The sequence below is a fragment of the Triplophysa dalaica genome, chromosome 3, assembly GCF_015846415.1.
Source record: "Triplophysa dalaica isolate WHDGS20190420 chromosome 3, ASM1584641v1, whole genome shotgun sequence".
NCBI lineage: Eukaryota > Metazoa > Chordata > Actinopteri > Cypriniformes > Nemacheilidae > Triplophysa > Triplophysa dalaica.
In genome coordinates this window covers 4340117-4362407 of record NC_079544.1, presented here as the reverse complement: position 1 = coordinate 4362407, position 22291 = coordinate 4340117, and the positions used below count along the sequence as shown (strand labels likewise).

General features: G+C 35.6%; 2 protein-coding genes across 2 annotated transcripts; both read left to right on the top strand.

The window, feature by feature from the left end:
- Positions 1-5373: 5373 nt before the first annotated feature.
- On the top strand, positions 5374-7917 carry LOC130416563 (gastrula zinc finger protein XlCGF8.2DB-like). Its single transcript, XM_056742279.1, has 3 exons — positions 5374-5437; positions 6463-6596; positions 6744-7917. Exon 3 carries the CDS (start codon positions 6865-6867, stop codon positions 7915-7917), a length of 1053 nt encoding a protein of 350 aa, XP_056598257.1. The 5' UTR covers positions 5374-5437; positions 6463-6596; positions 6744-6864.
- Positions 7918-13316: 5399 nt separating this feature from the next.
- Positions 13317-20838, top strand: LOC130416547 (NLR family CARD domain-containing protein 3-like). The gene is made up of 8 exons (XM_056742278.1): positions 13317-13334; positions 14914-15118; positions 15434-17183; positions 17362-17535; positions 17861-18034; positions 18488-18661; positions 19010-19127; positions 20803-20838. The coding sequence occupies exons 1-8, from the start codon at positions 13317-13319 to the stop codon at positions 20836-20838; spliced, it is 2649 nt and encodes an 882-aa protein (XP_056598256.1).
- The last annotated feature ends 1453 nt before the right edge of the window (positions 20839-22291 follow it).

Here is a 22291-nt window from a genome sequence, read left to right as displayed (position 1 = left end):
GTGTCGTTGATATCTGAGTAGGTCTTTATAGTACACTATGTGTACTGAGTATATGTATGTGTATTTTGCACACTGTCTTCTGTACAGTCTGTAAATATGTACTGTCCATATGTAAATTGATGTAGTTATTTTTTTGCACTGTCTGTCCATAGGTAAATTGTCTGTTGTTTTTCTGCACTGTCTGGAGCACGCTCATAAGAATTTCACTCACCAAAGCACTTGTGCTGTGGTGATGTGACAATAAAAGTGATTTGATTTGATTTGATTTGATTTGTTTTACTATATCCTGTACATCATGTTTTACTGCTGTAACAGGTTTACGGGATAATTAGAAGAACATAGTTTTATTGTTTTTGAATTACTTTTTAAATTACTACAGAAAAAGCCATTTCCATTAGTTTTAATATAACATGTACATTCAACTATATTTGCTTGGCTGTTTTCTTCTATGAATCAAATAAATTTCAGAAACAATCTCTAGGGTACATGTCTGTTTAATTCTCGACTATTGCGACGTGGTTATTTATTCTGTTGTTTGTCTGGTCTACAATATATCACTGAACATGGTGACATATAGTGGATTCCCACGAATAACGGATTTCACATTTCCTTATGACAACCATTTATTTTGAAGTAGGCTATAATCGAGACAAGAAGCAGAGACTTAGTAAAGTTGTACTCTACGTATATCGTAAACCATTGACATATGTTAAAAAAATGTAAACTTTATTGTTCTTTTAATGTTGATAAAAGCGGAACTCTCCCATTGGGTTCAGTGGGCTTTTAGTGCACTGTTGCCCTCACCAATATGGAGGTGCCATTGATGTATCGCATTCGCAGCAGTGGAGCAAAGCGGGCGTCTAGTTTTTCATTATGTCTATTCGATTAACCAAAATCACAGGAGCCGATTCATGAAAATGCGACGCAACTTTTGAAAAGACAAACTATTATTTTATGTTATGTATAGCAAACCTTGCTAGACAGCCAGGCAGTGCCCGAACCTGTGAACATAATATGCTGATTCACAATCTCAGGAGCAAGGGAGCTGATCGAGCTCCTATTCTCCTCAGCCATTTTGCTGGTTTTTTTGCCACCCAGGGCAACGTGTCCCGACATGTTCACATGGGAAAGTGACGTCAATGCATACCCTCTACGATTAGCCACTAACCAAACGGAAGACCGGAAGTTAACTGTGGTTCATGCTTGCGTGTCCGGTGAAACGCTTTACACTTGCAATGTTTGAAATGAAAGACTTTATGCAAAATCCTGTGTAAACAATATAGGCCTATCAATACCATTCTCTTATATGTAGCTTCAATGGAGTAAAAGTGTAAATGTTTTCTTATTAACAAATTATTTTAACCATTATTTTACTGTGTGTGACACGGTACCTGAATGGCAAGGATTGGTGGCTAATTGTGGCCGTTAATGTTTCAATTATGCCAGGAGCCACAAATAAAACAATGCATGGGAAACGGTTTCGGCATGTTAGTTGCAGTGTGTGACACACTGTGCAACAAGCTATGGGAAACAAGCTAACGTTAACTAGCTACGAAACGTTTTAAATGCTAACATAGCAGATTCGTTGAAAAATGCATCAGTAATCAGCCTTTTTTGCCCACAACTAATTTTTTGTTGTATGAGGATCAACTACAATAAAGACAATCACTTAATTTAACGTGAATAACATCAACCACTGCTGAACTGAGCTGCATACCTTTGTGTAGTGTAGGTGAGATGACCGAGAAAAGCAGGCAGTATCCTGATACATCTGGAATGATAAATGAAGATACTGAGGATCACAGAGGTTGGTGTTTGTTCTCTAATCTTCATTAATGAATTGTAAGAAACATAAAAGTAATATCACTACATTTTTATAAAGATTGTATGCTCTTAATATGAGAATGACAGGAAAAAAACTAACCAGTCGCAAATATATATGTGTTTCATTTTAGACCTAATGGAACTCGAAGAAACATCAGGATCATCAAGGAAGCAAAAAATACAAGCAAGCAAATGTTTTACTTGCTCTCATTGTGGGAAAAGATTCGACAGCAAAGGACACCTCACGATGCACATGAGAATCCATAACAGAGAAAAGTCTGTCATCTGTCCTCGATGTGAAAAATGCTTCCCAAACAAAAAGAAACTTGCAATTCACACTAAAGAGTGTCCACACACATGTCCTCAGTGTGGAAAGAGATTCACACACAAAGGAAATTTTGAAGCGCACATGAGAATTCACACAGGAGAGCGTCCACACACGTCTTTAGTGTGGAAAGAGAATCACACAGAAACAAAATCTCACAGAGCACATGAGGATTCACAATGGAGAGCAGAGGAAAAAATATCACTTTTGCATCCGTTGAAATTTCAACTATCTAGCGGCATTGTGATCAGTGTTTTCTGTAGTTGGGCTCTTGACTCTTTCATTGTTTACTATCATAATAAAAACACTTTTGCATTGGTACAAAAGTTGAGTTAAGTTGGAGTGGTTTATTTTCGTGTAAAACCATTCTGTGCCTTATTCCCTTGTACAGCTGTGGCAGTAAGGCATGTTTGTTAAAAGTATTTCAAACGTCCTAATTTACCTAAAGCCTAGTCCTGATTTATACTAAATTTGGTCAGGGAAACCGCACCCCTAAAGATGGAATATGTAGATTCTTCCTAGTATTTTAAAGTAAATGAGCTTTGTTCTAATCACTTACATTTGATCTACCTTAAATTATATCACATTAGGGATGTTTTAATTCCGTTCGATGTTAAAATAAAAATTTCACATTTATTTTAGAGGACGCCACACAGGGGGCTGAAGAAGGCTGTCGATAAGGTCTGTCTGCGAGAGTGTTTTATAATAATAACTCATTTTAATATAACCATGTACTGTTACATCGTGTAATTCATTACAATCTAAAGTTATTTTATCATGTTGTGTTTGCCAGGATACACTCTTGTGACGTCACACTTTTATTGTGCTGTGGTGCCCAGAGTAACAGGAAACAACTTTCTGCTGCATAAAAACTTGCTGTCATTCTGCCATTGTGTGTCTGACTGATGCAGTGGTGAATGGTTTAGTGTATTTTGTGAAAGCAGAAATCTTTCCTGTAGCTCAGTGGTAAGAGCATTGCGTTAACAAAGGTTGTGGGTTCGATCCCAGGGGATTGCAAATACCTATGTAAAATGTATAGGATAAAAGTAATGTAAGTCGCTTTGGATAAAAGCGTCTTCCAAATATGTAAATGTAATGTATATTGTGATAGAAAAAATCACTGATTTCTTTTGCCCCTTCATGACAACATTTGAGTTTACGGTACATTTCCAAAACAAACATATTTAGAGCACATATTAAATAAATAAAAAAGTATGTCTCTCTCTCACATTCTCTTCTGTTTTAATATGTATCTTAAGCTTTGGTAAGTGCTATTATACATATTTTGTAGCACAGAAATGAAAAACTCTATTTTCAGTCCCAATTTTAATCTTCTTGATCTTGATTTTATAGTCTTTTGTTAATATTTACAGGTGAAGCTAATATAAATCTTATTCAGAAATGACATCTGTGTCTATAACTGAAGGACACAACATCACTCTGTCCTGTAAATATGATGGATCAGCTCACAATCTTCACTGGTATCAGCAGACGTCTGGATCAACATCATAGTTTCAGTTCTTATTATTGGGTTCTCTAGATATATCATCAAATCTACTCCACCTCAAGCACATATGAGCATCAGACTTCATGATAAGAAAACACAACAACACTGAACACTTTACAAAAACGATATACTGACTCACATCTAACAATGAGGGTTTGTGTTCACTTTCTTTGTGTTCCAATCTTTTCATCATTTCTTAGTGCAGCTGTTTTCCTTTCTAAAACACTTACTGCAAATGCTCAACCCATTGGGCTGAAGGGACAAACAGGACTCTTAGGTTTTTTGGTATTTCAGGATAAAATGTTTAGTTGTTTCAATATGTATGAATCCAAACACAATTCAAACACTAAACTTAAATCACAGGCCCTGAATGTGATGATGTAGTTTAAATAATTGTTATCGATGATAACTGCTTCATTTTCTGATGATAGTAATAATGTATTTTATTGAGTTAATTGTTTTTCTGAAAATGTCAGTACTTTGCATCTCTGAGCAAAACAAATTAAAGTTATCAAGCCCAATGAGTGACTGTTTTCACCTCTCTTCTCGATTTATCTGTTGAAGTCCCACCATGTCATGGTCAGTAAAGTGACATTTACAAACAGTTGAAATAGTTTACCTTGTATATTACATTGACATGGTTAGGCAGGCTTTTATATTAATTGATTGGAAAAAAAATGTCTATACATTACAAATGGGGATAACAAATTAAATACTCTGATATCTGAATTATAAAATTATTCCTATAATGTATTTGCCAAAATACAGATTCTCCAACTATTTTCCAAAAGTGCTGTCAAACACTGGATTGGTTTTATAATATTCCAGAAGCTGGAGCTCTGAACCATTCAGTTGAGTTTCTTTAGTGTCTCTAAACACATCATACAGTTATTCTGAGTCAGGTGAGAAAAATCCTCCTATCACTTCTAGTCAGTAATCCAGTACAGAACAGTCTCTCTGTCACAAACATTGACTTTCTGATATTAGCAAAACATTTTCTATCTGACTACATTTATAGATGTGTAAATTAAGATGATAAAAGCTTTTTGTTTTTGTCAGAATGCCTGAATGCTTTCTGTATTGCCCATTGTCACCTGTGTGAATGCAGCGTCCATTAAAGTACCTTGTGAACAGTTGTTGTTTATCATCTTTAATTATTCATGAACTTCACATGTGTTTAAATGTGGAAAGAGTTTCACACAAATATATTCTTGACGTCCATATTTGTTTTATTTACACAAATATATTCTTGACGTCCATATTTGTTTTATTTAATAACAATGGTTTCTAGGGTCTTGCAATAACATTTCTGAGTAATTTAATGTTAGATTTAATAGGATACAAGCCCACGTAAATGAATTATTAAGTTTTAATCTCACTGAATACATTGCTGGCTATATGTGGAAGAGGGGATTCCTTCTAAGCTAAACATCTTTGTCCGACATGAAGATTCGTGCGTTATTGGAATGACAAATATTATACATGTATATTGTTAAAGTATTGTCTTGTTATATATATATGGTTCACACAGATCACATGTGGGAATATCGCGATGTGCAAAGAGATCCGCGCGGCCGCTCCCACTCTCTAGCCCCGCCCCCGGGGTAAACCAATAAGATTGTTAGTCCCGATCCAGTTAGTGAATATATAAACAGAGGTGTCTGTCTGTTTGTGTTTAAAAGAGAAGACGAACTGATTTAAATCATCAGGACAAACACAACACTAGACACGGACAACGAGACTGTGAGACCTGATGGATAACAAGACCTTCTTTTAAACAGGTTTGTTCACTGTATGTATGTTATAAATGTGATATGATGTGCTCTGAATGTTTCTGTCTCACTTACTTCTGCAATGGGGCGTTTAGAAATAAAATGTTATACACTTTAACTACACAAACAACAAAACCCATTACCTCTATAGATTTCAATAAACTTTATAAATTATTATTATTTGATTCCAAGCTTAAACCCTTCATAGTGTCATGTAGATATGATTGAACTTTTGAAGATTAACTTAGTTGGGCAAGTATGGGGTTGTAAAGAAAGAGATTGGACTCTTTAAGGGGTAGTTCACTCAAAACTAAACATTCTGTCATCATTTACTTATTTACTGGTTCCATATCTATATCAATTACTTTGCTTTGCTGAACACAAAATAAGATATTTGAAGTAATGTTAATAAGTTTCAGTTCTGGGGCACCATTGACTACAATAGAAGAAAATATTACTGTATATGTATATTTTTTATGTTCTGTTAAACGCTATAGTTGAGCCTATAGTAGCCAATGGCGCTGAAAATTGCTGACATTCTTCCAAATATCTTTATATGTGTTTAAAGAAAAAAGTAATTAATTATAATATAATAAATCATAAATATAGTTTATTGTTATATTAAATAATAATAAATCTGATCTGATTGATCAGATAGTCTAGTATGCTGTGATTGGTCTATCGTGAATACGACTCACAAGATACAGAGTTTGTTGGAGAAGAGTGTTTTTTCGGGCAGTCCAAGCTAAACATCGGTGGGATCCATAGTGATGTAAAGCCTTGACAGTTTGCGAGTTGAACAAGAGCACGACTCATTTGCGTGGTTCAGAGTCGTCTCCTTTTTTTCCAAGCCCATAACTTTGTTATTCATTCACCTTCAGCTTAACAACTTGGCAGACTGCTTACATTCACACACTGCAGCATTACACAGGGCATAAAAGGTAATTTGCATGATCTTGTATTATGTACTCTTGAATATATTTATCATTTATATTACTACAAATAAATATTAATTTGTTGTCTGAATTCGACAGATCTGTTTCTCCAAACCACACAGAGATTGGAATACAGAAATAATTCCTGTTATTCTACAAGTGAAGGAGCTACTTCAACATGACTGATACAGACACTTCTGGAATGATAAATGAAGATACTGAAGATCACAGAGGTTGGTGTTTGTACTCTAATCTTCATGAATGATTTGTAAGAAACATCAAAGTAATATCACTACAGTTTTATAAAGATTGTATGCTCTTAACATGAGAATCACAGGAAAAATCTAACCAGTCGCAAAAAAATGTTAATTTCATTTTAGACCTAATGGAACTGGAAGAAACATCAGGATCATTACGGAAGCAAAAAATACAAGAAGACAAAGGTTTTACTTGCTCTCATTGTGGGAAAAGATTTGATAGCAAGGACACCTCACAACTCACATGAGAATCCATAACAGAGAAAAGTCTGTCATCTGTCCTCGATGTGAAAAATGCTTCCCAAACAAAGAAACACTTGCAATTCACACTAAAGAGTGTCCACACACATGTGCTCAGTGTGGAAAGAGTTACAAGAGCAAAAATGGTCTTACAGCCCACATGATAATTCACACAGGACAAAGCCCATACACTTGTGTTCAGTGTGGAAAGTGTTTCGGACAGAAATGCGATCTGGATTATCACATGAGAATTCACACTGGAGAGCGCCCGTACACATGTGCTGAGTGTGGAAAGAGTTTCACACAGATAGGAAATTTTAAAGTGCACATGAGAATTCACACTGGAGGGCGCTCGTACACGTGCAGTGAGTGCGGAAAGAGTTTCATAGAGAAGTCTTATCATAAACTGCATATGAGAATTCACACAGACGAGCGTCCATACACTTGTCTTCAGTGTGGAAAAAGATTCATATACAAAGAAAGTTTTGAAGCGCACATGAGAATTCACACTGGAGAGCGTCCGTATATGTGCAGTCTGTGCGGAAAGAGTTTCAGGGAGAAGAAAACTCATAAACTGCACATGAGGATTCACACTGGAGAGCGCCCGTACACTTGTCCTCAGTGTGGAAATGGTTTCATACATATACAAAATCTCACACAGCACATGAGGATGCACACTGGAGAGCGCCCGTACACTTGTCCTCAGTGTGGAAAGAGTTACACAAGCAAATATGGTCTTAAAGCCCACATGGTAATTCACACAGGACAAAGCCCATACACTTGTCTTCTGTGTGGAAAGGGTTACGGACATAAATCCAGTCTGGATTATCACATGAGAGTTCACAATGGAGAGCGGCCGTACATATGTATTGATTGTGGAAAGAGTTTCACACAGAAATGCACTCTTAAGTCCCACATGACGATTCACACTGAAAAAATCCCACACGCATGTGTTGAGTGTGGAAAACAATTTAAAACGGAGGGAAGCCTTAAAATTCACATGAGACTTCATCTTGAAGAAAGCCCAGAAAGCAATAGAGCAGATGAAAAACATTGAATCATGTAAAAAAATGGATTTGTCAATGGTTTGAAGAAATATCACTTTTGCATCCGTAATTAATGTTAAAATTTCAACTATCCAGCGGTATTGTGATTCAGTGTTTTCTGTAGTTGGGCTCTTGACTCTTTCATTGATTATTATTATCAATAAAAACACTTTTGCATTGATACAAAAGTTGAGTAAAGTTGGAGTGGTTTATTTTTGTGTCAAATATTTCTGTGCCTTATTCCATTATACAGCTGTAGCATTAGGGCATGTTTGTTAAAAGTATTTAAATTCCTAATCTACCTAAAGCCTAGTCCTGATTTAACTAAACTCAGTCAGGGAAACTGCACCCATAAAGATGGAATATTTAGATTCTTCCTAGTATTTTAAAGTAAATGAGCTTTGTTCTAATCACTTACATTTGATCTACCATCACATTAGGGATGTTTTAATTCCATTCGATGTTAAAATAATTATTTCACACTGGAATTATTTATAATAATACCTAATTTTAATATAACCATGTACTGTGACATTGTGTATTCTAAAATGATTTTATCATGTTTTGTTTGCCAGGATACACTCTTGTGAATGTAATAACCTCTTTTGAATCAGAAAAACATGTTCAAGAGGGAAACGATGTTAGTCTCTTCTGTCAGTACAGTGATGCTGTGTACAATCTACAGTGGTAACATCAGTTTCAGAGATCCAAACCTGATCTCCTCTTGTCCATCACTGAATCTAAAGAGGCAGTTAAAACTGATCCACTGACACACTGGATATCTGCTGAGGGTTATAAAAACACAAAAGTTGTGAAACTGTAAATCTCTCCTGCTAAAGTAACAGACGTCACACTATTATTGTGCTGTGGTGCCCAAAGTAACAGAAAACAATTTTCTGCTGCATAAAAACATTTTTCCAAGCCCATAACTTTGTTATTCATTCACCTCTTGCTTTGCAACTTGGCAGACTGCTTACATTCACACACTGCAGCTTTACACAGGGCATAAAAGGTAATTTGCATGATCTCATTTATGTACTCTTGAATATATTTATCATTTATATTACTACAAATAAATATTCATTTGTTGTCTGAATTTGACAGATCTGTTTCTCAAAACCACATAGAGATTGGAATACAGAAATAATTCCTGTTATTCTACAAGTGAAGGAGCCACTTGAACATGACTGATACAGACACATCTGGAATGATAAATGAAGATACTGAGGATCACAGAGGTTGGTGTTTGTAGTCTAATCTTCATTCATGATTTGTACGAAACATAAAAGTAATATCACTACAGTTTCACACTAAAGAGTGTCCACACATGTCCTCAGTGCGGAAAGATTTACAAGAGCAAAAATGGTAATATTGTATATTACATTGACATGGTTAGGCAGGCTTTTAGATTAATTGATTGGACAAAAATGTCAATACATTACAAATGGGCATAACAAACTAAATACTCTGATATCTGAATTTTAAAATTATTCCTATAATGTATTTGATACAGATTCACCAACTATTTTCCAAAAGTGCTGTCAAACACTGGATTGGTTTTATAATTTTCCAGAAGCTGGAGCTCTGAACCATTCCAGTTTAGTTTCTTTAGTAGCTTTAAACACATCATACAGTTATTCTGAGTCAGATGAGAAAAATCCTCCTATCACTTCTAGTCAGTAATCCAGTACAGAACAGTCTCTCTGTCACAAACATTGACTTTCTGCTATTAGCAAAACATTTTCTATCTGACTACATTTATAGATGTGTAAATTAAGATGATAAAAGCTTTTTGTTTTTGTCAGAATGCCTGAATGCTTTCTGTATTGCCCATTGTCACCTGTGTGAATGCAGCGTCCATTAAAGTACCTTGTGAACAGTTGTTGTTTCTCATCTTTGATTATTCATTGACTCCACATGTCTTTTAATGTGGAAAGAGTTTCATACAAAAACATTCTTGACGTCCATATTTGTTTTATTTAATTACAATTGTTTCTATATGGGATCAGATTTGTTTAATTATTCTAAATAAAAAAACTACGATTCGCAAATAAATATAGACAATTTCACAAACATTTTTTAAATCCACATATGGTCAAAAAGCAAACCATAAATACATCTTAGATGTTCCACAAAAATAAATGGAATTCACAAATAAATAAAATGAGATTTGCAAATAAAAATTATTTACAAATGTATTTCAATGATATTTATTTGTACATCGGCTTCTTCACATTTGTGAACCGCTGTACGCATTTGTGGATCAGTGCGCGCATTTGTGGATCAGTGCACGCATTTATGGATCAGTGCACGTATTTGTGGATCAGTGCACGCATTTATGGATCAGTGCACGCATTTATGGATCAGTGCACGTATTTGTGGATCAGTGCACGTATTTGTGGATGGCTCTCTGTGCATTTGTGGATTTTTAAACATTCTAACGTTAAATCGGCTCACAATGCACAAATAGGTGGACTCTGCCTACTATCTACGCAAGCCAATCGGTTAACTTCCGTTTTAGTTGTCCAATAGACCACGTTCTAACTTCAGCCAATCATGTTTTGCTCTGCACTAAGATTCAGGGAGCTAACATGGCGACTAATGGCGGTCTAAAATGTGTGTTATACTAAGAAATGATAATGGCCTCTTCTTTATACTATGTAATGATTGCTTGTGTTCATATACATTGTCCGTATTGTTACATATATGCTGTATTTAAACGTTTATGACTTGATAACAGCGTGCACGGCCTGGAGTGGAAAATCCCGGTGACTAGGGAGTCTGCTGCCAGCCGTTTTATTGTGTTTAGGTACCAAAGGGGCTAAATTCCGATTTTTTGTAACTGTCGGTGTACTACCAGGCTATATACAAGCTGAAATAGCTTTTATTCATTTTCAGGATATGAATTTTTGAAACAAGAATTGTGGTTTTCACTAGTAAGAATTATATGATATCTGAAATAAGATTTTTAAGATGTAAGAAATGTATTATTGATATCTGAAATTGAATTTGAATGGCAGTTGTGATATTTAACTAGTAAAAATGCAATTATAGATATCAATAATTAAGTTTTTACTAGTGAAAATGTAATTATTGATATCAAAGATAGCAATCTCAATCATCTCAATCTGTTCTTCCTCTTGTTTAAGCACCAATTGTATTGGCTTATGAATGTTCTGGTAAAGTTAAATTTTGTGACTTTTATGTATTTGCTTTATATTTTAGTTCAGAACAAATGTTTAAAATATCTTGGGAGACCTGATTTTCATAGTGAGGACATTATACAGAACTAGGTAAGAACTTATTTTAGGTGTTCAGAACATAAAACTATTAATCTTAATGAGCTTACATTTTATCGTGAGGGTAAACTAGACTTTTTTGGTAGAAATAACACAAATGTGTTAGTAAAAACACCTTACAATTCTGATTCACTCCAACCTAAAAAATTAAGCAAAATCCCTCACTGGGTTAGGGTTACTCAAAATTTTGATTGGTTGCAAAAACGATGGACAATATTTATAAGTAGCTTCAGCTTAATTTTTTTTCAGTGCATGAGTCAATTTATACTTTATACAATTTATAATCTGTTCAGTGGTTCTTTACAGAACAGCTTGTCTGTCTTATTAAATAATCAATCATATAAATATCTGGGTTTTTTGGATATTTTTTTGTGAATCAGATTCAGGGATATTGGCTCCAGAAGCATTACACCAGAAAGTCTTAATGTTCTCATTGACTCCTTGCTGGAAAGTGATGTTATAACAATCATTTATAACAATGTTTGGCTTATTGATATTGTACAATTTTAGTGAAATGTCAATTTAAATGGATGTTTACTCCTGTCAATTAAAAATAATGTGTTTTTTTAAATAAAAATATTTTTGATTTTTGAAAAAGCTCTTGATTTGTCTCTTTAGGAATTTCTGTAATCAGAATTTGTCACAATTCTGTTAAAACATGTATTGTTTATTTCATCTGCATCTGATGGTGTCTTAAAATCAACATGTACATTGTAAATATTTCATTGGATATTCTGCTGCTTTGTTCTTGTAAGTTACATATATGCTGTATTTAAACGTTTATGACTTAATAACAGCGTTACAAAATCTTGCACTTTGTATCTTGTTTGTTTCTTCAATAAGAATGCTTCTCCTTCTATAATCTGCTGTAATCAAAATATTTTTTACCCAAGTTGGTTCACTTTTATAGCACACTTCTGATATGGATTTTATTTTATAATAGTTGTAAAACATAATATAACGTTTGGTGGCTCCTCCTCCTCCACAGGTATCTGCAGGTGAACGTCAAACTTTTACAGCAGGAGCCATTTTACAGTAAAGTCTCGTTTAAGAAAATGAAAAAATAACCAGCTAAAACGGTAAGTATAAATAGTCTAATGTTTATTCTGTAGATTCAATATTGTCTTGCTCTTAACATCACATTAAGTTTATTGCTTGAAGAACTGTGTTGGAAATATTGTGTTATTTTTGGAATCAGGAAGTGTGTTTATAAACTCAAAACATTAAAAGAGACGTTTTGATCATTTAGTTTCACGGTTTAAAGATCAAATGTGCAGCTCAATGTCAATGACTGATTTGAAAGAATGTTTGATATGAAAAATAACTCATCAGTATTTTGTTTACAGGTTTGAGATTAACTCTTTATATTCTTACACTGAGTGTTTATCATGAATCTCTCCACAGAGACAGAAGGGTGAGATAATCGTAAAGATTTTAATAAACAAAAGTACTTTTTATTATAATTGAAAAATGTTTGTCTATAGTTAGATATGTTTGCACCAGACCAAAATTTAGCCTTCAATTGTTTTGAACAATTTTGTTTTGAACAAATAACAACTTATTTTAATTTAATTGGTTTCAGTTTGTAGTTGATTTATTATTTGTGGTTGTATAAGAATGAAAATGTATGAAACTTTTAGACACATTTAAAAAATGTATTTTTGTTAATTATTTTTATATATATTTTTATCATTTATATAAATGATTAATAATGGGTGAAATAAAAGTTCTTTACTGAAAAATGCATAACACTGAACATAAAGAAAACTTTATTTAATATTGTTTTAGTTTGACTCGTGAAGGATCTCCTAAACCCAGCTGTGTGTCTATGAAGAGTGATAGATCAATGGATTTTCCTATTCACTTTAGTTCAGGAGACTGTGATGATACAGATGTGAGGTGAGAACAGTCTGATGGTTTAGACGAGTAAATCACTTCATCATCTTTATTCAATGATCTGAGTCTGTGCTGTTGATGTTACTGCTGATATTCACTGAACACTTTACTGACAGATACACACATTAATCCATGTGTTCACTGTATGGTAACAGATTTTTCGTTTATCATTAAATTACAGTAACACAACAAATGGATCATTCAAAGGGAAGCACATGGATTCTGTTTTCCAGGTAGGTGTCTGTGCATGTATTTTATGTTTTTATGATTCATCATCGGATTCATGTGATATAATACAGTTAAACTCGGTCCTGAATTTCTATGTATACAATTTAGAATAAACTCGCACCACATGCACATAAATCACAGACGTCTGGTGGCCTTAATAAAAAAGATGTGTCAGCGTACACCAGAATGTTTCTATTAATATACTTAATGTACTTAATGTAAATGTTTATTTGGGATATGTTTTAAAGTGTTTCTGGAAAAAAATGTATTTCGTAGTATTTTAGTAAAACTGACAGTAATTTATTGTACATACAATTGATTTACATTCAATATCATGTTCATTCACACAATTTGTTCAGAGATGCTCTTTTTCAAATTATGTTTTCAAAAATGATTTTACCCCAAAATATTTTTTTAAACCTAAAAACAAAGCTGTATGTTTAAGGGGCGTTTCATGAGATTCTTTTACTGGCAGTCGTACTGCAGCTTCACACAGATAACTGTTATCATTGCTGGTGATCATAAACCATGTTTAGATGTCTAAGTTCAAACTGATTCATTGCAGTAAGAAGTCACGATCATATAGATTTTACATAGATCTCAGTGTGTTATCAATGCTGATGTGTATTTGATGCTGTTAAGGCAGACACTGGAGTCATGCAGGAAGAATTCACAACTTTAATAAACACTCACAAGGATAAAAAAAGATAACTAGAGTTCAGTTGGGGAGCTGCCAAAACGGGGATCTGTAAGTCAGGGCAGTGTAAACAGGCTCGAGCGCTCAGCCAGGCGGGGTTAGGGTGATGGACGGAAACGGAGGGCAAGGTGGCCGTGTAAGGGAAAGTCGGAGAGAGTTATAGGTTTCATGAAATGGGACTTAAGCAATTAAGAAAACTATATGTTAACGAAAATGAGAATTTAAAACTGTAATGATCCTGCCTTCCTAGCAGTTATTTCTCGTTCTGGCCGACGGGATCATGATAGCCCCACTTGTGTTTGTGTTGGAAGCACTTGGCCATTGATTGTGCCTTGTGCTCTCCTGTCTTGCGTCTTAGCCCCGCCCCCTTGTTCCCTTATTCATTATTCCATTATCAGGTCACGCCCTTCAACTGTTTCCCTCCTTATGCCTCTTTTGTTCCACTCCTATTAAATGCCATTGTGTTTGTTGTCCTGTGCTAGATAGTTTGTCTACATCCAGTGGGGCAATCGTGGCCTAATGGTTAGAGAGTCTGACTCGTGACCAGAAGGTTGCAGGTTCGTTCCTCAGGGCCGGCGGGTAATGATTGCGGTGCCCTTGAGCAAGGCACCTAACCCCTACATGCTCCCCGGGCGCTGCAGTGATAGCTGCCCACTGCTCCGGGTGTACGTGTGTTCACCACTTGCTGTGTGTGTGCTCACTAATCACTGGATGGGTTAAATGCAGAGGTCACATTTCGGGTATGGGTCACCATAACTGACAAATTGGTCACTTTCACATCTTGTCCTGTTACCCCGGTCTGTTTTTAAGTTTCCGTTTCATGATATGAAACCATTTCCTGCCCTTATGAAATAACAAAACCCTGCGTGTTTGAACAATGATTTCAGGAGCTTGAGCACAAACTCATCTCTCTGGTGAAGAAAGAGCTGAAGATCTTCAAGAGGCTACTGACTCCAGATTACCCATCATGCTCTGAGAGAGAAGAGGAGGATGATGAAGATCAGATCAGAGTCAGAGAGATGTTTCTGAAGATCACACTGAACGTCCTGAAGAAGATGAAGCAGACAGACCTCGCTAACAAACTAAAGACCAGTAAGAGCTCTCAGTCATTACATCACTTTACCTTCAGACGAACAGACACAGTGTCTGTATTTACTGATGATTATTAGTGAAAATACATTTACAGTTAATAAATCAACAGAATAGAACCATGAAGCTTTTTGTGTTCATCTAATGTCATGATCATCAAAATCTTAAAACACTCTTAAGTCAAATAAAATAACAGATTAGGCAAAATATTAATTTTGTTTATAAATAAGAAAAATATACATGTTCTTACATAAGTAGAATTAAGGATTTCCCCAATCGTATACATATATTTCTATTTCTATTCCCTTTGTTTATCAGAATTTGCCCCTGTTTACATGAAGAAACACAAATCCAGACTAAAAGAGCAATTCCAGAGAATGAATGAAGGAATCTCAGCTCAAGGAAGCTCAACACTTGTGAATGAGATCTACACAGAGCTGTACATCACAGAGGGAGGGAGTGAAGACATCAATAATGAACATGAGGTGAGACAGATTGAGACAGCATCCAGAAGATCAGAGACACAAGAAACACAAATCAAATGTAATGACATCTTTAAAGTCTCATCTGAACAAAACAAACCCATCAGAAGTGTGCTGACTAAAGGAGTCGCTGGAATTGGAAAAACAGTCTCTGTGCAGAAGTTCATTCTGGACTGGACTGAAGGAAAAACAAATCTAGATCTTCACTTGATATTTCCACTTCCTTTCAGAGAACTGAATCTGATCAAAGAGAAAAATATCAGTCTGATGGATGTTCTTCATCTGTTCTTCACAGATACAAAAGATCTGAGATCAACAGACTTTGATGATTATAAAGTTGTGTTTATCTTTGATGGTCTGGATGAGTGTCGTCTTCCTCTAGATTTCTCAAAGAATCCGAGTTTGTTTGATGTCAGAGAATCAGCGTCAGTGGATGTGCTGCTGACAAACCTCATCAAGGGGAATCTGCTTCCTTCTGCTCTGATCTGGATCACCTCTCGACCAGCAGCAGCCAATCAGATTCCTCCTGAGTGTGTTGATCTGATCACAGATGTGCGAGGATTCAATGACCCTCAGAAGGACGAGTATTTCAGGAAGAGAATCAATGATGAGAGTCTGGCCAACAGAATCATCACACACCTGAAATCATCCAGAAGTCTGTACATCATGTGTCACATCCCAGTCTTCTGCTGGATTTCAGCCACTGTTCTCCAGAGAATGTTGAGTGAATCAGAGAGTCAAGCACAGATCCCCAAGACTCTCACTCAAATGTTCACACACTTCCTGATGTTTCAGATCAAACTGAAGAGTCAGAAGTATGATGGGAAATGTGAGGTAGATCTTCAGCAGACTAGAAAGAGTCTTGAGTCACTGGGAAAACTGGCTTTTCAACAGCTGGAGAAAGGGAACCTGATCTTCTATGAGGAGGATCTGAGAGAGTGTGACATTGATGTCAGAGAAGCGTCAGTGTACTCAGGAGTTTGTACTCAGATCTTCAGAGAGGAGTTTGGACTGAACCTGGGGAAGGTGTTCAGCTTTGTGCATCTGAGCGTTCAGGAGTTTCTCGCAGCTTTATTTGTGTTTCTATCATTTCTTCAGCAAACATCAGGACCCATCATGAGTGATTTACTGAAGAGTGAAGTGGACAAGGCCTTACAGAGTGAGAACGGACACCTGGATCTTTACCTCAGATTTCTTCTGGGTCTTTCACTGGAGTCCAGTCAGACAATCTTACGAGATCTGATGACACAGACAGGAAGTAGCTCTGACAGTAAACAGGAAATAGTCGAGTACATTAAGAAGAAGATCAGAAAGAATCTCTCTCCAGAGAAATCCATCAATCTGTTTCACTGTCTGAATGAACTCAATGATCATTCTCTAGTGCAGGAAGTACAAACATATGTGAACAGAGGAGATGAGTCTAGTCTTACTGGAGTCCGTCTCTCTTCTGCTCAGTGGTCGGCTCTGGTGTTTGTGTTACTGAACTCAGAAGAGAAGCTGGATGAGTTTAATCTGAGAAAATATGATCCATCAGATGAATGTCTTCTGAGGCTTCTGCCAGTGATCAAAGCATCCAGAACAGCTGAGTGAGTCATTTAACTGCATTTCACCTGAACATTTAATATTTATAATTGTCTGTCAGGGTTCAGTTCTTGCAGTAATTCTCTATCAGGTGCAGATGTTTCTTCAGCTCTGGTGCAAACATTATCTCTTGATGTGTTTATATCTTTGTGTGATAACAATGTTGTGTTATTTCTCTCTCAGTCTGAGGGTCTGTAATCTGACAGAGAAAAGTTGTTCATCACTGGCGTCAGTTCTCAGATCAAACTCCTCAAGTCTGACAGAACTGAACCTGAGTAACAATGAACTGAAGGATTCAGGAGTGAAGCTGCTCTCTGATGGACTGAAGAATACTAACTGTAAACTGAAGACACTACAGTAAGAAAACTCCCAAATACAGTGAAACGTGTGTTGGTATCAAGTTCACTAGAGTTCCTTCTAAAAGTTCATGTGAATCATCTTCATATAATGTTGTCGATCATAGAGACTCAACAGTGACTGTCAGTCACTAATCATTTCACAATGAGAAATAACTGTGAGACACTTTAACCAAAAACACATCAGATTTAAATAGTGAATTAATCATGAGACTACAATATTTTTTACAGCCTATTAAAATATATATAAATTAAAATGAAACAATCCTAGATTTGATTGTAAACATGTCATTGAGTTCTCTAATTTATTCTTCTTCTCTCTTCAGTCTGTGTAACTGCAGTATTGGATCTGAAGGTTGTGTTGCTCTGACTTCAGCTCTGAGATCAAACCCCTCACATCTGACACATCTGGATCTGAGACATAATAATCCTGAAGATTCAGGATTGAAGCTGCTCTCTGATCTACTGAAGGATCCACACTGTCAACTACAGACACTACTGTGAGTTACCGATTCAATTGTAATTTTTTTATTATAAACTCACTATTTTTAATTATCACAAGTGACTGTCAAGTATATTTGCAGTTTATGTTTTGCTGTTTCATTCTTTTTCTTTTGTGAGTTTAATGTATTAACACTACTTGTATTATGTTTTCTCTTGGATTCTCTCATTCTACTTTTATTAAAATAATGTGTAAATCCTTTTGGATAAAAACATTTTTCTAATTAATAAATGTAATTTTATCATATGAAAAGTTGCTCTCCATTTACTTGAAGTTAAACATGACACTTTTGTTGAGTTGCTTGACAGACACACATCATGTTTTGCTAAAGTTCACTGTCACTCATCGAAGTTGTCAAGCTTTCATTGAAAATTAATGAGATCAATTTGTTTGGATTATAAGTGTATTACTTAAATTTTAACTCAATGTTGTGCTGTTATTTCTCTCTCAGTCTGAGTGGCTGTAATCTGACAGAGAAAAGTTGTTCATCACTGGCGTCAGTTCTCAGATCAAACTCCTCAAGTCTGACAGAACTGAACCTGAGTCACAATAAACTGAAGGATTCAGGAGTGAAGCTGCTCTCTGATGGACTGAAGAATACAAACTGTAAACTGAAGACATTAAAGTAAGAAAATCCTTAAACCAATCATGTTAAATGTTTTTATTATGTAAATGGAAGAAAAGTTCATGTGAATCATCTTCAAATAATGTTGTTGATCATAGAGACTCAACAGTGACTGTCAGTCAATGACTCTCTGTTGATTCATATTATTCTGATAATTTCTTACTGTGAGAAATAACTGTGAAACGCTTTAACCAAACACACATCTGATGTAAATACAGAATTAATCATGAGACTTCAATATTTTTTATTACAGCCTATTAAAATATATACCAACTAAAATGAACCAATCCTAGATATTATTGCAAAAATGTCATTGAGTATTCTTATTTATTCTTCTTCTCTCTTCAGTCTGTATAACTGCAGTATTGGATCTGAAGGTTGTGTTGCTCTGACTTCAGCTCTGAGATCAAACCCCTCACATCTAACACAACTGGATCTGAGACATAATAATCCAGAAGATTCAGGAGTGAAGCTGCTCTCTGATCTACTGAAGGATCCACACTGTCATCTACAGAAACTACTGTGAGTTACTGAATAAACCATTTTAAAAAACAACTGCCACAGTGTAAAAAGTTGAGAAATCTTTAATATTAAACTCAACAAAGTGTTAGAAAAACGTTTAAGTTTACTGACAAGATGTTTGCATGACACACCTACACACACACACACCTACACACACACACATACACCGTTTTAAATTAAACCAACTTTTACATAAATGTCAACAGCTACATTTGTGAGTTTACACAAATAAGTGCACCCAACCTTACTTTCTTCTGCAAAACACCAAAGCCGTTGGTAGTCATAAACTTCTATTGTATGGATACAAAACCAACAAGAAGTGCAAGCACCACCACGGTGCCAAGCACCAGTCCTAGGAGTCAATGAATAATACAAAGTCTTGTTCCAATAGATTGAAGAATGGCCGAGATACAGCCTCCACAACATTTTTGGGTCAACTTTGAAATGTTTGCGATTTCATAACTTTTGAACAAGAACAAAAATCACTATTATTTTTGGTCACGTCTCTGCAGCTCAGTCTAGAGATAGTCTAAGCAAATTTCTAGGACTAGATGCGATAACACGCAATACTGTACTTTTTCCAAATGGCCCTACTGTTACGGGCGGAGTCTTAATGAAACACTTGGAAATGCGATGAGCGTGAGGAGTGAATGACATGTGCGGAGTAGAATTATTGTGGATCAATGGTTCAAAAGTTACACCCGTTTGAAAAGTGAATTTTTTTAACTGCTGGTGGCCCTATAAAGTAAGTGATAGAGAAGTAGTCACGTGACTAATGAGTATTGAGTGTGCCACATTTAATCATTTTCCTACATACGGTTCATAGGGCTACCATAGACTGCCATTAGTTAAGAATAATAGTAATACTAACAGGATCAATAGGGGCAATAGCCCTTAGGGGCTTGGCCCCTAATGACAAGACAATGTGGACCAACATTTTTGGTTACAAACATTCTTCAAAGTATCTTCTTTTGTGTTCTGCAGAATAAGTCATAAAGGTTTGGAATGACACAAGGTGTAAATCATGAAAGAATTTTCGTTTTTTGGGTGACCAGTTGTTATAAACCTGTATACATTTCTTTGTTGTGCTGAACACAAAAAAACACGACAGTTTGAAACTAATCTGTTTTAGGTCATGATTGACTCCCATAGTAGTCCTTTTTAATTTTTGTCTCCAATCAACAAAATAATCTTTATAGGGGACATTTTGAGGACTCATTTTATGCTGTATATACAAAAGAATTACCTATTAAAAATCTTTGTACAAGTTACTTTATTACCTTTGTTTGGAGATATTTTTAAGTTTAGTTTTTACAGTTGTATCACTTTTGTGTTCAAGTGACTGTCATATAAATGTTTTGTAATCACACTTGTGTCAATGTTGGCGTGGTAGCTTTTCTTGTATTGTGTTCTCTTTTGGATTAATTTAATATGATTTGTAAGTATAAAGTCATTCTGACATGATGTTGATAATGACTGAGATGAGTGTATATTAATATCATATCTGATGTTTCTCCTCAATGTTTTACAGTATTGAGCCTCAAGGGAATCAATCACATGCAGAGTGAAAGGATTCACTTCATTCAGTAAAGATCATCTGTGCCTTTTTCTCTTTGAAGACTGTGACATCAACGGTGACATCTGTGAAGCGCTAAAAGTGTAGATGTAAAGATGTGTTTTATTTAAATATAGTATTATTATTGTAATTTGTATAACATTATGTATCATCCTGCAGTCTCTGAGCTCCTAAAGTCTGGCGTGTGTCTGACCATAATACATGTTTACACGGTCAATTGGCACAAAGATTTTGGGCTTTAAATTAATTTTATTATGAATTGACTGAAAATAAAATAAATATAATGACATATTTTTTTATCAGCAACAGACAAATTGATAATTAAACAAACGTTGACATAAAACAATATAATGACTTTTCCATATGTGAGGGAGTGTCAATGGTGATGAATAGTATGTGTTTCACACCTGGAGAGATAAAGACTCAACATATATAAAATACATGAAGGTGGAATGTTCTGAATCAACTAGAACAAAGAATGTGATCACACATTAATAATATGTTTGATTGTTAGTTTATTTTTCAAATAGTTCAGACTTTAATCAACATGAGCACACATTAACACATCACATGTCTGACATGTGTCCTGTCTTTATCATGCACTGATTTGCAAAGCACAGAGATTCAGTGATGCAGCAACTTTCCTAAAAGAAATAATTGTAAACATAAATTGTGCAAAGTATTAATAAAAAATATAAATAAATATAAATACCAACAATGTCCATGTGTGACGATCCTGTCCTTTCTGTTCTTGGATTTCGTGCCTTGGGACAGGGTTGCTACAGTATCATGTCTTGTGTGTATGTTTTGTTTTGTGTGGAGACACGTGGCGGTATGTTTGGATAATTCGCCGCGTGTCATCCTGTGTTCCGTTAAGCTCCGCCCCCTTGTTTCTCCGTTAGGCCTCCCTTAGTGTGTTATCTCCGTCACCTGTCTCCCATTAGTGTTTAGTCTTGTCACCTGCCCTTCTCCATCCCTGTGCAATCTCCCCTCGTTATTATGTCCCTATTTAATATCTCTGTTTCCCCTCACACCTTGTTCGGTTCATTGTATTGTATTTGTCTTTCTAGCCTTGCCCCATGTTCCGGAGGATATTTGGATTACCCTGTTACCTGTTTGAAGTTTTGTATGAGTTTCCTCCCCGTGGTTTCTGTCGGTGTGTTTCGTGTTTTTGGACTTTCGCTACCGTTTGTTTGTTCCCCTCGTGGAAAGTTTTCTGTTTATCAGTCTCTGTTTTGCCCCATCGTGGGTTTTGTTTTATTTAATAAAAGTCTTTGTTACCTCCATCTGCCTTGCATCTGGGTTCTGCTCATATATTTCGTGACACCATGTGTAACAAAAACAACACTTTATTGGTGGTGTGGACTGATCTCCACTGAGTCCAGTCGCTCTTCACAATGAAATCGTTTATCATCAGATCCGCAATATTTTAATAAAATGAAAGCAAACTTTTTGTCTTTGTATTGAATCATCTGAAGGTCCGCTGCCCAAGTGCAGTATAACATCACCCAAACGTGCAGTAAAATCAACAT

Bases quoted from the DNA above. Each gene is read 5' to 3' on its own strand.
- LOC130416563 (XM_056742279.1), top strand. From the start codon at position 6,865: ATGAGAATCCATAACAGAGAAAAGTCTGTCATCTGTCCTCGATGTGAA.
- LOC130416547 (XM_056742278.1), top strand. The intron at 17,184-17,361 runs GTGAGTCATTTA...TTTCTCTCTCAG, and splicing joins AAAGCATCCAGAACAGCTGA to TCTGAGGGTCTGTAATCTGA. The intron at 18,035-18,487 runs GTGAGTTACCGA...TTTCTCTCTCAG, and splicing joins TGTCAACTACAGACACTACT to TCTGAGTGGCTGTAATCTGA.